Source organism: Phytophthora cinnamomi (assembly GCF_018691715.1).
Source record: "Phytophthora cinnamomi strain GKB4 chromosome Unknown Contig10, whole genome shotgun sequence".
Classification (NCBI taxonomy): domain Eukaryota; phylum Oomycota; class Peronosporomycetes; order Peronosporales; family Peronosporaceae; genus Phytophthora; species Phytophthora cinnamomi.
This window is the reverse complement of record NW_027150943.1, coordinates 104,288-119,358: the sequence shown is the minus strand read 5'-3', so window position 1 is coordinate 119,358 and position 15,071 is coordinate 104,288. Positions and strand designations below refer to the sequence as shown.

Below are 15,071 nucleotides of genomic sequence, written 5' to 3'. Positions count from 1 at the left end.
GGCTTCATTTCCCGATACCACAACTGCCCCCACCGCGACTCGAGCCGCGTGCTGGTGAGCGTCGGGGTGCTCCTATGCCATGGTTGGTTCTTCGCGTGCTGCCCAGTCCGCCGTGAACTCGGCTCTCAGGGCTCTCGGTGTGTCTCGGTCTTCGCTCCAGGTAAGCCGTCTTCTCCTTGTTCTCTTGCCGTCTTCACTCCTAACCCGGATCTTCGTATCTTGGTCAGTCTTCGCCAGGTCGAGGAAGCTCGCTTGGTGCTGGTGCTTCGCCTGCTGCTCCTGCTCCCTCGCAGTCGGCGGTGTCTGAGGATGAGAGCGCTGCTGAGTCGACGGCCAGTTCGGCCACGGTGAGTTTCCTGGCGTCTTCACGCTTTCTTGTTAGCTTCACGTGGGATGCTGATGCCTGGCGGCTTGTGCGTCTGCTTCCCAGGTTGTCTTGTCATCTCCGGAGTTGGGCTCACTCGCTGTTGGCGATGCGCCGAGCCAAGCTTCGCTGGACGCTTCCGCTGAGTCGTCCGCGTCTCTGGCTACCTCTCCGGCTCTTCCTTCGGTACGTCTCGTTGACTGGCACCTTGATCTTGAGCTGCTCTCGCTTACCTTCACAGTTATTGCCTTCGTTTCTTGTCACTCAGGATACTTCCCTGGTTGATGTGCCTGTTGGTAGTGCTGCCGGCGACTCAGTTTCGATCCAGTCGTCGGAGCTAGCTGCTCGGTGCTCTACTTTGAGCGCTGAGGCCAGTCGTTCCACCACCGACGACTCGCTGATCACGGTGTCGCGTGAGGCCCTTGAGCAAATCGTCATGGAAGCCAGTGCTGAGGCGTCGGAGCGCGTGATCGCGGTGTTGGGTCCTCGGTTGGATCTCATCGGTCGGTTCAATGTCACTCTGCACCAGGGTCCCAATATTCGTGGGGACCGCCACGTGGGCTCTCGCTTGGCCGCTGCTCGCTCGCTGGAAGACGTGGTGGCGGCGGCTCAGCCCAACATGGGGGTCCACGATGACGTCAATCTGGATTTGGCCGTGATGCGAGGTCAGTTGCACTCCGCTGAAGCTGCGCGTGCTGCCGCCGAAAACTCGGCGATGAAGGAGTCGTTCAAGCACGAGAACACCATGGTGTTCCTCAAGCAAGCGCGTGCGGAACTCGAGCACTCCAAGAAAGAGGTCAAGCGTCTGCGGGTCCTGGAGGCTCACTACCTCCAGGAGATGGAGGGTCTTCGTGGAGCCGTGGATGCGCACACCGAGACGGCCGCCCGCTTGGAGAACCGCGTTAGAGTTGCTGACGACGAGTGCAAGCGCATGGCTCTACAGCTCACTCGCGAGCAGACGGTGTTCAAGGCTGCTGTGGCGTCGTCGACTGCACAGAGCAAGCGTCTTCACGATCTTCTGGCTCGCTTGGATGCCGGCGATGACTCGTCGTCGACTCGCCTCCAGCGCCGAAATGAAGACCTTCAAGAGCAGGTGAAGCGGCTCACGCGCGCCAACAGGACTCTTCGGGCGCATGTCAAGTTTGAAGACATGGATCCAGACGTCCTCGTGCTGATCTCTGAAGGTTCGTACCGGTCGTCGTGTTGCTGGGTGTGCTGGCTTGTGTTCTGATTCTGCCGATGACTCATGTTTTACAGGTTTGTCGACTGGCGAGTTGAACTGGGACCTGCTGGACATTAGCCACGAGACTCGGCGGGTCCTCAAGGACATGCTGGCCAATGCGGATCCGTCTCGAACCGAGGATGCCATTGCCGTTGACTTGGCCCGTGCCGCTTTCCTGGAATCGGACTCTCATGTTGAGTTGTCGTCGGAGGAGCGGTCGGCTGAGGCGAACAAGACAACGCCGGGAACTCGTGCTGCCGATATCGAAGCGGACCGGGCTGTGCGCGCTACGCAGATTGGTTGCTCACGCAAGCGTTCCTCGCAAAGGGAAGCCGGTTCTCATCATGTTCGTCGTCGGTCAAGCTCTGTTTCTCGTCCGGCGTCGCAAAAGCGGGTTCGTTCCTCGTCACTCCGTCGCAGTCCGTCCGCCAGTCGCCCGGGCAAGAGACCTCGCTGCCCCGCCGAAGACTCAGCTTCCGCTGTCCGTGGCTCTCGTACGTCTTCTTCCCGTCGAGGTGGTAGCCGTGAGTCTTCGGTGACAGCTCCTGGTGGTTCTCGGGCTCCTTCTCAAGATTGTGAGCGCTTGGAATTGGAGGTGGAGGTTGTCGAGTCTTCCGGAAGTGTTCCTGCGGCCGCAGAGTCTCCGCCCGTGTTGGCAGTGCAAGCCCCGGGTGCTTCCAGGGTTTCGTCGTCCAAGGGCAAGTCGAGGCGGAAACCCCAGGGGCGATGGGCTCGTTCTCAGCGATCTACTGGTTCGCCCGCTCGTGCCGCCTTCTCCGGGGTCGCTGCCAAGTCTTCGTCGGACAGCTCACCCGTTGTTCCTTCCCGCAAGCCGTCTTGTGTGGTGGAGTCATCGGATGAAGATGCTGTTTCGTCGAGCACTATTTCTCCTCCTTCCGAGCAAGTTCACGTTGATTCTGGCGCTTCTCTCGAGTGGTTTCCGGACACTGGTTCGGAGGCGGAGAATTTGGTCGTTGGATCAGTGATTGAGTTATCGGTGGGCGTCCCTCAATCCTCTTCTCTCTTGGAGCTCCCAGGTTCTGAGTCGTCGGGAGCTATCTCAGGTGCTGGTGTGGAGCCTAAGAAAACACCTCCCTGTCCCCCCGAAGACTCACACGAGTCACCGTCGACAACCCCGTCGTTCTTCCGTCCCACGCCAGTCTGCGTCTTCCAGAAGCAGCCGAGTCGTCGCCACTTCGTCGTCCACCCCTGGGTCAGATTCCAGCCCCCCGGCGTCATCCGATGGTGCCGTCGCCGGCGCGGGGTCAGTTACCCCTCGTCCGATTTTCCAAGCAAGTGGCTAAGTGGGCTGTGCCGTACATCGAGCCGCCTTTTACGCGTCCTGGGGCTCTCAAGTGCTGGACCCAGATGCTAAATGCTCGGTTGCCTGCACCGGTGCCCCGGGATCTCCGAATTATTTCCAGTCCTGAAGGCATCGCGGCATTCGCGGACTACAAAAACCCTGATCATCCGTGGCAGAAGTTTCGCCGGCGACTCCCGTCTCAAGCGTGTCTTTTTTGACACTTCAGAGTTTGATCCCGACTCCAAGGTATCCCAGCGGGCTTCGCCGATGACTCGAGTGATGGGGTACTGGAGCAATTTTCGTGGGAGCGGCGACTCGGACAACGTCGACCTTGGCTTCTCGCTTTGGGAACGTGATCACTGGATCCTTCCGAAGGCAGTGGAGACTACGTTCTCCGCAGTTGCCGCTGACTTGGACATGATGGACTGGACTGCCGCGCGGAAGACTCGGACGAGGAAGGACTTGGATACTTTGAAAGCCGCCTGGTCGAGGTACGTGGTCGAGCGCAACAAACGCAGTGACCGTCTCCGCGCCAAGGTGGTCCCCTACATCTGGAAGTGGGGCAGCAGCCAGGATCCTAGTTTCTCGGAGGTGAAGCCCGAGTTCATGCTTGAGCCGACCATGCCTGGGTATTCTCTGGAGTACTTGCCTTGGGAGCCCAAGACTGCCGACTGGTTGAGCGAGGTCGCTGCCCTGGATGCTGCGGAGCCTTGGCGGAACGGCTGGATCGATGTGCCGGAGCAGCACCCCTACAAGACCACGTTCGTCCCATGCAACCCGTCGGCTCCGCTCTTTGTCCCGGCTGGTTCTTCGCGCGTCGATGTTGGTCGTCGAGTTGTTCCAAGTTCGTCGCTGCAGCCGGGTGAATTGAGCTCAGAATGGGTGGCCGAGTTTGGTGGTGCTCGCGTTCCTGCTGCGTCTGAGTCTTCGCCGACTGCTGCGTCTGTTCCGGGAGGACCAGTTCTGGATGCTGCTGGTGGTTCCGATGACTCGAGCTTGCTTGGTGTCTTGGCTCGGGCAGCCGTTGCCTCCGATCCTGATTGAGTTGAAGTCGGGTTCAAGCGAGTCGTCGGCAGCGTCTTCTATCCATTTGGTTTTCGTTTCCAATTCCGCTTCTGAGTTGCCGTTGAGTTTGGCTGTCCATCTTGGTAGCGTTTAATTTTCAAATGCAAAAAAGTAGTACTGCAGTAGCTGTTTTCGTCTGTGGTCTTGGGCTGCGTTGCCCCAAGTACAGGTCGTCATGGCGGTGACTCATAGCCACCTAGTCTTCGTCGGCAACTTGAACCATCTGCAGGCGCTGTTCACTTCGTTTTCGCCGCAGGTAATCATAGAGGAGCCCTCCGCAAGAAAGGTTAGCGGCTGGCTCCCACGTCGGCTCATCGTAGCCGACCCATTTGACTCTAAACTCGCGCACTGCTCTTTCAGTTCCCGTGGACAACGGCACACGGTCGTCGAGGATGGCTTCAACTTCATACTCTCCTGCCACGTGGTCTGGCTCCCAACTATCTTCAGGGAGCAGTTCTTCGTCAAAGTCTAGTCGCGTGTCGTCGACGAGTCCGGGCGCGAGGCGAGTCTTCGGTCGATCTCCAAACTCATCAACCAGCTTTAGTCGGGATATATGGACGACTGGGTAAAATCGGTATCCACTGCGGTCCGGTAACTCGAGTTCGAAGGCGTAGTCTTCGATCTTCTTTTTTATCCGGAAGGGTCCATGCCAACGGTGTGCCAGTTTCTTGGTAAGGGCGGGCTTGACTCTCTCCATGTACAACCAGACCCTGCTGCCGACATCGAACGGGACCGGTAGCATTGATTTTCGGCCTGCAATCGGCTCATTTCCGCCAGTCTTCGGTGGACCCACCCTGTCCCGAGACATGTCCCCCTGTCCCACAAACGGTTGGTGCGGGGCACCCGCCGACGACTCGCGAGTCGTCGGTGGCACATACGTACTTGGTTTGAGCGACAGGTGATTTGGGACGGGGTGTCTTGTCCCGTAGACGGTTGGTCTTGTGCCGCCGCCGACAACTCGTGATCCCGAGTCTTCGCCAGTATTGTCTTCTCTTTCCTACTGAGTTTGGCGTTGTGTTCCCGGGCTCTGCGAGTCTTCTCGGTGGCCTGGTATTCCTTGGCCATTTCCATAGCAATCTGCTGTTGTCTGTTGACTTCGCGGCGCCACGCCAGTGCGTCTGACTGCTTCGGCGTGCCGTGTCGGAGCGAGGATGACATGGCTTTCAGCGTTGACTGGGCATCCCACCCGTGCACCAAGTAGAATGGTGTTTCCTTCCGAGTCGTGTCTTGTGAGTTGTTGATGGCGAAGACTAAGCGCTCCACGATTTCATCCCAGTCTTGTTGGAGCGGGTCTTCGGCGTATACCTTGACGGATTGCATTACAGTCTTGACTGACCGTTCTTGCTGTCCGTTGGCTTGCGGCCGGTAACTCAGCGTTGCTCGTGACCTTGACTGCATCATTTCTGCAAACGCTTGGAACACTTCGCTCATGAACCGTGGGTCGCGGTCATGACGGATAAGTGATGGCGCACCGAATCGTCGGTATATGCATTCTTCGAATGCTTGTGCCACCTTGAGTGCGCTCGTATCCGCCATGGCTTTCGCAATGATGAAACCCGTAAAGGAACATTGGAAGAGTAGCAAGGCTGTGTTGCCCCTCCGAGTCTTCGGCAGTGGTATCACAAAATCCATAGACACTAACTGGAAAGGTCGTTCCGCCAGCACGTTGCCAGGAGAGTATCCCTTCAGTTGGGGGCGGCTCTTGCTGGTGCTGCAATCGGGGCACGATCTCACGTGCTTCTCCACATCGGTGTAGAGTCCCAACCAGTAGTAATCTCGCTTGACTCGCTGGTAGGTTCTCACCACACCCTGATGGCCGCCTTCCAGCGAGTCATGGCAATTCTGGAGCACTTCTTGAATCATCGTGGTGGGTACCACCAGACGCAACGAGATCTCCTCTTGCGACTCAGCTTCACGCCGACGACTCGTTCCCATGTAGTGTAGCAAATTGTCTTCCGACAATACGAACTTATCTGCGATTCTCCATGCATCTCTGGCGGCTCGGTATCCAAGTTTCTCCACCTCTCCGCGTAACAGGGTCTTCAGGTTAGCCCATCGCAATTCTTCGTCCTGAGCGGCAGCTATTCGTCGTCGTCTTTCTTCTTGGACTTCCACAGGATCAATGTCTTGTGCGTTAGGAGCTGCTGGTGGAGCTTGGGTCGTTTCCGGGGTTGAATCTCAGGAGGTTTCCGGTTAGGTCGAGTCTTCGGCGGTGACTTCGGCTTATCGTGTGTGAATCGGACATGTTTTTCTTGCTTTTGGTCTGCGCCCGAGTCATCGCCAGTAGCATTCCAGGTTCTGGACGTACGAAATCAGCAAATGTCTTGCGTTTCACGGTCGAGACGCCGCTCAGAGTTTGAAGAGAGCCTCCTGGAACCAGGTTTTGTGCTTCTGATCCTTGCGGCGGCGACTCGTAGATCACTTCTTGTATCTGATTGAGTCCGGCCAACTCTGCTTTCCGGGTCTCACTCAGAATGACCTTGGAAACTTTTGACTCCAAGGCTTCTGTTGCCAACGAGTCCGCGGCAGCATTGTATCCGCGTACCACGTGCAGGTATTTGACTGACCGCAACCGTGCTGTGATCTCCTTGTGATGATTCAGCTGTGCCATCAGTGATTCCTTCCGGCAAGCTATCACCCCTAGGGATTGCTGGATCGCGAGTCTCGAGTCTCCCACGATCACTAAGTCTTCGGCGCGGAGTTCGATCGCGGCGAGAACGCCGTTGTTCATGCCGGTGTACTCGGCGATATTGACCGTGGTTTTCTCGAGGTAAGCGTTCGCTGCAATAACTATTTTCCACTCCGGAAGGCTCCACACGATCCATGAGCAACTGCCGTAACCACCGTACTTCTCAGTCTTCGCTGACCCATCGAAAGAGACCACGAAGCCTGTATGAGTCGTCGGTAGGCGTGCATAGAGCAAGTTTGGGTCCATGCGAGTCGTCGGTGAGCCTTTAGTCGGTGGGGCAACCAGGTCTAATGAGTCATCGAGGTCCACGAAGTTGGTCACCGTCGACTGGAGCAGCTGGGTGAAGGCACAGTCCTTCTCCTTGACTCGTTGGACGATCAGGTGCCACGGGGAGAGCAATACCGCGAATTGTACAGCTCTCCCAAAGAGTGACTTTGACTTGGTAATCCACTCCAAGGTGGAGAAGCGAGTGTAAACTCGTATTGTCCGTCCCGCCAACTGAGTGTAGCAAGTCTTCAGCAGTAACAACAGTGCTAGCACCTCTTTTTCCGCCGCATGATAGTTCATCTCGGCCTCCTTCAATACACGTCCGCAGAAGCGGACAGGGTGCAACTTGTCATCATGCAGCTGTAGCAGCGTGGAGCTTAATGCCCACTCGTTTGCGAACAGCATGATGTGCACGTCCTGGTGCGGTCGAAGTGGCGGAGTATCGGCGCTGCCGTAACCTTGTCTTGGAGAGCTTGGAAACTCCGGCGGGCAACTGTGAGGTCACCCTCCGGCGCGAAATCGTCTTCCTTCAGCTGGTACAGCGCCGCGCCGTAGACAGCGAAGTCTTGGATGAAGCGGCTGTAGTAATTCAGCGCACCTAGGAAAGACTGCATTCCCTTCTTCGTTCGTGGGAAAGACAGCTTAGTGATCGCGTCCAGCTTCTTCGGATCGGGCCGAATGCCGTCTTTTGACACTTCATGGGACAGAAAGTCAACGCGTCCTTGCACGAAAGTACTCTTGGTAAAGCTGACGCTGATCCGGCACTCTTCAAAACGACTGAGGAGCCGATCCAGCGTCGCCAAACAACTGTCGAAGTCTTCGCCACCGAAACAGATATCGTCCACGAAGGATCGCCGGTCGAACACAGGTACCAGCGACGACTCGTCGGCTTCGTTGGTCGTAAACATATCGGCTTCGGGGCTGTTAATGAGTCGAGTAATGGGTTCAGCTGTCTTCGAGACATCGCGGGCAGCTGCAAACTTGGTTCGAGTCGTCGCTGTAGTGCCTGGTAGGCGAGGCGACGACTCGAGTCGCCGGCAGTGTTCTGCCGAGTCTTCGGCGGCCTTCATTTTGCTGCAAAGGCGTTCCAGCCGCCCTTAGGTTGCACAAATCCCCACAATGCGTTGTCTATCATCCGTTGGTAGATCATCGGCGCGTTCTTGAGGCCGAAAGGCATTCGTAGCCACTCGAAATGCCCCAGAGGACACACAAATGCCGAAATCTTGCGCGCACGTAGAGTCATCAGGATGGCCCAGAATCCGCTGGCCGCGTCGAGCGAGCAGAACCAAAGATAAGTCTCCAAGTCTGTGAGCAAGTCGTCGACGAGCGGCATGGCGTAATCCAGGATTGCCGTTACCGCGTTGACCATCTTGTAGTCGATGCAGAGGCGGATGTCTTGGCCATTCTTCTTGAGGACAATGACGATTGGCGAGGCCCACGGGCTGTCCGAGAACGCAATGAGCCCTGCCTTGAGCAGTCCTTTGAGGAGTTCGTACAATTTTTTGAGATGCTTGAATGGGATCCGTCGGGCCCGCTGTTTGATCGGCGCATGCCCCTGCACATCTATGTCGCAGACAACGCCATATGCCGGCGGTGGGAGTGCATTCCCGCTTGCAATCATGATACTTTCATGGCGTCGGAGTACTTCGATCAGGCTCCCTTGTTGGTCTGCCGACAACTCGGGATTCTTGACGTTCGCCGCCGAGTAGTTGAGTGTAGTCGGCTCTGGCTCCGATAAATCGGGGAGGAACGCTAATTCATGCGCGTAGTCTTCCAGTTCGATGTCCGCTGCCGGGTGTTCCGCCGTCTCGTCGTTACTGTCGACGGTACCTTCCGTGACCAGTACACGCATTACTGCTATGAACGTCTGGTCGAGTGTCGTTGAGATGTCTCCGGCTTCTCGGCTGGGTGCAGTCTGAGTCATCGGTGGATGCCTCTTCGGACTGCACTCTAGTCCTCGGTCTTCGTCGCGGCGCACCGTCGACTCAGCAGTCTCCAGTCCTGATCCAGCTGCTTCTGGAGTCATGGCTTCATCGTTAGTCGTCGTCACCCCATCGAGTCGCCGGCAGTAGCGTCGAGTCGTCGGTGATGTTCTTCCGCTATCCATTCTGAGTCATCCGTCACCGACGAGTCGTCGGCACTGTCACGTTCATTGTTGACGGGTGGTTTCTCGGCCGAGTCTTTGTCCGGTCGCTGCAAGATACCTTTGGGTGTCGGGTAACGCACTTGTTCCACCGCTGGAGGCTGCTTGGCCAACCATTGTTGGTAGAGTTCAGCTTCCCACTTGAGCAGTGTCTTGTCTCGTGCGGCAGCGTATGCGAGTACCTGCCACTCCTTGTACTTTGCGGATTCTAGCCGCACGTAGCCTTCAGTCTTCGGCAGCGACCCAATTGGAACCCAGACTATCACCGGGAAGTGTACCGGACAACTCGCCAGTCTATCCGTGGCGTTGGTAAGTCGAATCCTGACCGGACGTCCCTTGTAGAACCTGGTGACAGTCGGGATGAACGTCTCAGTTCGGCGGATCCACGGCACGTGAGTCGTCGGCTCGGGTTGTCGCCGTTGTAGTTTGAACTCGTCCCATTCATGGCCCGGTATTTGCATTGGTTTCGTCGGACCGTACGCGACGTGGCTTCCTTCGGCCTCGTCCATCATGTTTCGAGTCTTGATCAGCGGGATCATTACCTCGTCGGGGAGCTTGGCCGTTGCGTTTAGGAGGTCCAGTCGGATACCGGCCGGGATCATAAAATCGGTGCCAAGCACCACTTCTACCCCGGCGCAGTGATCCATTATCCAGACTTCAAAAACATAAACGCGCTCCCATCCAAGGGTGACTTTCACCTTCGCTCGGCGAGTCGTCATCATCTTGCCCTTGGTGATCCCTTGTACATCCATGCAACGTCCATGCCCCACTACTTCGCGGAGTTTCAGTCGCTTGGCAAGTTTTTCCGAGATGACACTGACGTTTGCCCCGGTGTCCAGCAATATCCTCGTGCGCGAGTCGTTCACGGCTCCGTTCACCAGTGTCCGCATCCTTACACGCTTGTCAAATATCTGCGCCGACCACCATCCCATCCGTTCTCCAACTAAGAGTCGCACTTCTGGAACGAGTCGTCGGCGCGAGTCTTCCTGTATTGCGCTTGTCAGCCAGTCTTCGGCGGTATCTCCCACCTCTTCGTTATCGTCTTCTTCACACCATACACCTCCACCGAGGCAATCGCCTCTCTCCTTTTCCAATTCCGTCGTTTTCATGTCGTTGTTTTGCTCAGTCTTCGTCCATTCGCACTCGCCCACAAATGCAAAGATGCACTCGGCTTCAATTGCGGGCTCGGCTAACTGTGGCAGCCCGATTGGGACCAACCCAGTCGTAGTTGGCGGGCTGCCTAGTTTAAATGGTCCGAAAACAGGAGTTCTTGGAGCTCGGGTGTGAGGTCTTTCTTGTCCACCTTGGACTTGATGATCTTGGTGATTTCTTGGAACACTTCACATTTTCCTGAGTCGTGTACTTGTTTGCACAGCTTGCACCGACGTCGGCAGTAGTGCGCCGAGTGATAGAGACCCCGCAGGCCGCGCACGGTCCATACTGGCGAGGTCTCTCGTCGCGGTGACTGCGGTTCTGGAGCCGATTGTCCCGGCCTTGGCTGCGCCCCGCTGAGTCACCCCAGGGTTGTCGGTTGGCGGACCGGGCGTACGTGCCTTCAGCGGCGACTCGTCGTTCGTTGTCATTGGCTGCCGCAAGGTAGTGGTCGCTTTCGTCTGACGAATAGCTATCACCCCAGTCTTCGCCGAAACGTTGTGAGTCGTCGCTGCCGTGTTCACTTCCATCTTCGCTGTTGCAGTCGCCATCATATCTGTGGCGTTGTTGCTGCAGCTCGCTCCGCGTGTCTCGCGTGTCCCGTCCATGAAGTTCGGCGACGATGTCAGCGACAGATGCTTCAGCTAGGCTCACGCGAGGCATATTGCGTGAATCGTCGTGACGACGCTCATAATCTCGTTCGCGTCGGTCGCGACGGTTGTAAGCATCCCGCGAGTCGTCGCGGCGGCGGTCATCACGTCGGCGAGCGTCCTCCGAGCGCTCGTGGCGGCGCAAGTCATCGCGACGTCTGTCATCACGTCGTCGGGAGGCATCCCGAGCTCGAGAGTGAGGCAGCGACGACTCGCGGGACGAACTACGCTCGTCAATCTTCAGTATCTCTTGGATCATCTCTTCCAACTCATGTATGTCTGAGATGCGCAGGTGGCACAGGCGCCGTTCGAGTCCTCGGTCGCCGCAAGTCTCGAGGAACCGCTTGACGTGGTCGCGTGCCTTGCGGCCGTTGCTCTCAAACCGAATTCCGGCGTTCCTGGCATAGCCATTGAGCCGGTTTAGGTAGTCGCAAACATGTTCCTTGTCTTCGCGCTTGGCTGAGTAGTAGCGAGTCTCCGCTGACTGGCTGAACTGGGAGCAATAGTACTTGATGAAAGCTTCGCTTAAGAGGCTCCACGTTCGCTTGGTCTTCTTGGGTAGTTGTCGGTACCAATGTAGAGCGCCGTCCCGAAGACTCAGCTCGAAAGGCATGCACCAATCGTTGGGCGATGCTCGTGTTCCTTTCATCTCGTAGACAAAGGCGCGAAGCCATTGCATCGAGTTCTCGCTCTTGTTTCTGGTGCCCGAAAACGCCTTGATCTGCCCCAGTGGGCGATGCGTTGCCACCTCGATCCTCGGAGTCGTGTTAAGCAACTCGGATTCGGTCACCTCACGGATTTGGCGCAGGTACTCGCCCATCTGCGCTCCTCCATCGCCGGTAAAGTCCGCTTCTTCGTCCGACGAGTCGTCGGTGGGCCCGCTGCGGAGGTTCGTGCTCCGTCTTGAGTTGCTTTTCATGCCCCTGGCCGATTTTGAGTCATCGGTGGTGCGTCCAGCGCGGTCTGAGTAGCCCGTAGTTGGTGGAGTCACCATGTGGGAGTCTTGAAAGTACGGGGATCGCTCTCCTGACGCGCTAAACACCCCTCTGATGGGTTTTCGGCTGGGGTTTTCGCGGATTGTCCTCTTCGGAGTCGTCGGCAGCGGTACGCTAGCCGGGTCGACCACTTCGCGAGTCGCACGAGTCTTCCGCGAGTCGTCCAGAGTGAACGAGTTCACGCCGAAGGCTGTGCGGAGTCGCTTCTTCCATTTCCAGAGCTCCGCGCCTGCTTCGGCCGGCACCCAGCACTCCAGAGTCGACGGCGAAGGGTACTCCAGAGGCCGAAGACCCAATGCTTTCAGAAATCGTTCGGTTTCCTTCACCACTTGTTCGATTGTTACCGAACTCACTGGGCGAGCCAACTCGTGACACAAATCGGCCCAAACCGCCTGGCGAGTCATCGTTGGCTCGAATAGCTCACCCCAGTCGCTCTTCTTCATCTCTTCGTATAGTCGACCGAGAACCTTGTTGGCCGCCGGCGTGTCACCGTTGAGTGGCGGCCGGTTACCGGAGGTTTGCTCGGTCACTTGAGTCGTCAGGACTGGTGACCTCGAGTCGTCGGCGGCGTCTTCAAAGTCTTCCAAGTCGTCATATGCAGGCCCTGGGCCATCCACATCATCCAGTTCATCCGCGAGGTTGCGCGTCACGGAACGCGTGTCATCGTCAAGCTCAACCGCGAGGTTTCGCGACAACGAGCGCGTGCCCACGCTGCGTCCCGCAGACAGCACTGCATCTTCCGGAGTCTCGGGTGTCACCACCGCTAGCGCAGGCGCCTTCTCCTCCAGGTAATCGTCGTAGTCTTCATCCATTTCTTCGTCCTTGGCGTCGGATCCAGTCATCGAGTCGTCGAAGCTGACGGTCCGCTCAGCAATCGGGTCGAGGTGCGGCGTGATCAGGGCCGCCGTCGAGTCGTCGCCACGCGTTCCTCCAGTCTTCATCGGAGTTGCTGGTACCGCTGAACGTGATCCTTTCGCCATTTTCTTCTTTCTTCGTCTCTTTTTTTTCCTTCTTTTTCTTGTTCTTCTTCTTCTTCTTGGTTGCTCGTAAAGTCGATCGACCTGCAGTAGCACGAAACACAGAAGGTCACACCAATCCCGGGTCGCGGCACCAGTTGTCGTGTAGGAACACGCGCTAAATTATATATGGCACACTTTCCCCACCAACAACACCCACCGAGTCACCGAAGACTCAATGGGCTTGTTAGGGTTAGAACCTGAAGGCCCAGGAACTTTCCCTTGCACCGGGTTGATGTTTCCCCTGTGTACCGAGCTTCCGCTAGTCGACCGACGGAAGACTCAGCGTCACTAGCCACGAGCAAAGGCTAGCACGCTCTCACACACAAAATATACCTCGCAGGCCCTCAGAAGGAAGGGTCCCGGCCTTTTACGGCGTGGTACGAGGGTGCCGGAGCTATACTCCGGCGGGAAGAAATAAATGGAGTGCGCTCTCGCTCCTCCAGTTCCTGGCGACGACTCGTCGCTACCAATACACCGGCCACTAACTCTTGGCCCTGCCAATGAACACACGCTACACTAGTAGATGTGCCCACCGACAGTCATAATCCTACCTACCAGGTTTACCTTGAGCTGCAGGTCGTTCACTGCAGGCACCGGTGTCGCCCTTGCGTGGTTGGGAGGAAAAGCTGTTCTGTTATTGTTGCCCGAAGGCTTATCTTGTCTTCTCTTAAGTTTCCTATCGATCAATACAAATATCAAGTATAAACGCGTCCGTTTTGGACCGCCAGTTGTAACTCACGACTCTTCGGCGCTTTCTCTGCGACGTGGCGGCGTTACCGACGACTCAAACGGCCGCTGAAACGCCACCGACGACTCGGGACAGGCGCCGATGACTCATAGGTTCGGATCTTGCCAGTTGGTTCGCACCGCACTTAGCGAGCTGCAACCGCCCGCGCTTGACTTGGGACCGTCGACGAGTCATCGTCACCGGCCTATTTAGGCCAATCAGCGATCAGGGAGTTTAGTCCAATGACTGGCGATGGGTTGTGACTTGCCAGTTAGCGCCGGCGCCTCGAGTCTTCTTCGCCCCTCGTCCCGCCTTTGGGTTTTGGCCTTGGCTTCATTTCCCGATACCACATCAGACTCCAGACCGAATTCAAATCTCAGACCTGGGGATCTGGGGTCGCCGCAACTCGACGTTCGCAGAGCTCAGTTTCCAGACGTAGCCAGCACAACTTGAAGTATGTACAAAAACCAGACTTGGGTCAAGAAATATCCACGTTTCAAGTGACATGTGGCCGGTACGTGGTAGGGTTTGGGCTTCTGACTGATGGGTCCTGGCCAAGAATTGGCTCGGACCTCGTCACAGAAGTTTCCCACCAGCTTAGGAGCCGGATTATCACTTGGGCGCGTGGGTTTCGCGAGGCGAGCTTGTTTCGACAAGCGACGGCAGAGGTGTTGTCGATACGAAACAGGACGTGGCAAGGGCGTCCGTTGCGAGGAACCCCGCAGCCCCAACGGCGTCCCCACGCGTGGACCGCGAAAGCGCAAGAAAGTAATTCGCGGAAGTTGATATCGAACCTGTTCGGCGCTCCATCCTTGAATGCTGCGATCAGCTCGCGTTCGCTGTCCGTGAACTGGTAAGTGAGAGCCATCTGCGAGGAGACGTCCAACGCGCAGAGCCCGTAATCTGACGCGTCCAATTCAACTTCAATATCCGGTGCCGAGAGAGAGTTGAAGTATTCCAGCGACACACCGTTCAACTGGGGTGTGTGGAGCACACGCCACCACCATAGCAAATCCTGCCGCATGTCAGGTGTAACCGGGACACGCTGAAAACGATGTAGATGACTTTCGCGCAGGCGCTGGAGAAACGGCCGTGCAGCACGGATGCATGTTGCCACATGCCGAAGACTACCCATCAGCGACCGATAGGCCTGCCTTGAGAGCGACGAAGCGGAGAAAGCGTCCGCCACAATTTTCCGTGCCTTGAGTATCTTCTCTGGTGGCATAGACACCGTTTCCGCCACAGAGTCGAATACGAGGCCCAGTACGCGTTGTCGTGTGTTCCAATCGGTGAACTTCTTAGCGTTAATAGCGTCAGCACCCAGGACCGCTACCATGGCATACCATAACGACCGATTCGCGTCATCACAGGATGTTCCAATGTCCGCAGTCACATTGACGTGATCATCAACCCAGTGATAATTGAAGAAACCATCCGGGAACGTGTTAGTGGTGTGAGAACCGTGCACGTAAGCG

At 56.9% G+C, this 15,071-nt stretch overlaps 4 protein-coding genes across 4 annotated transcripts; 1 reads left to right on the top strand and 3 right to left on the bottom strand.

The window, feature by feature from the left end:
• Positions 1-79: 79 nt before the first annotated feature.
• On the top strand, positions 80-3,933 carry IUM83_05594 (Gag Polyprotein; the record flags this gene model as incomplete). Its single annotated transcript, XM_067929741.1, has 6 exons — positions 80-160; positions 228-347; positions 431-550; positions 633-1,548; positions 1,622-1,885; positions 3,116-3,933. The coding sequence occupies 6 exons, from the start codon at positions 80-82 to the stop codon at positions 3,931-3,933; spliced, it is 2,319 nt and encodes a 772-aa protein (XP_067798191.1).
• Positions 3,934-7,287: 3,354 nt separating this feature from the next.
• IUM83_05593 (Eukaryotic/viral aspartic protease) lies at positions 7,288-7,818 on the bottom strand (the record flags this gene model as incomplete). Its single annotated transcript, XM_067929740.1, has 1 exon — positions 7,288-7,818. One exon carries the CDS (start codon positions 7,816-7,818, stop codon positions 7,288-7,290), a length of 531 nt encoding a protein of 176 aa, XP_067798192.1.
• A 158-nt stretch (positions 7,819-7,976) lies between these two features.
• Positions 7,977-8,936, bottom strand: IUM83_05592 (reverse transcriptase; the record flags this gene model as incomplete). The annotated part of the gene is made up of 1 exon (XM_067929739.1): positions 7,977-8,936. One exon carries the CDS (start codon positions 8,934-8,936, stop codon positions 7,977-7,979), a length of 960 nt encoding a protein of 319 aa, XP_067798193.1.
• A 20-nt stretch (positions 8,937-8,956) lies between these two features.
• On the bottom strand, positions 8,957-9,775 carry IUM83_05591 (uncharacterized protein; the record flags this gene model as incomplete). The annotated part of the gene is made up of 1 exon (XM_067929738.1): positions 8,957-9,775. The coding sequence occupies one exon, from the start codon at positions 9,773-9,775 to the stop codon at positions 8,957-8,959; it is 819 nt and encodes a 272-aa protein (XP_067798251.1).
• Between the last annotated feature and the right edge of the window lie 5,296 nt (positions 9,776-15,071).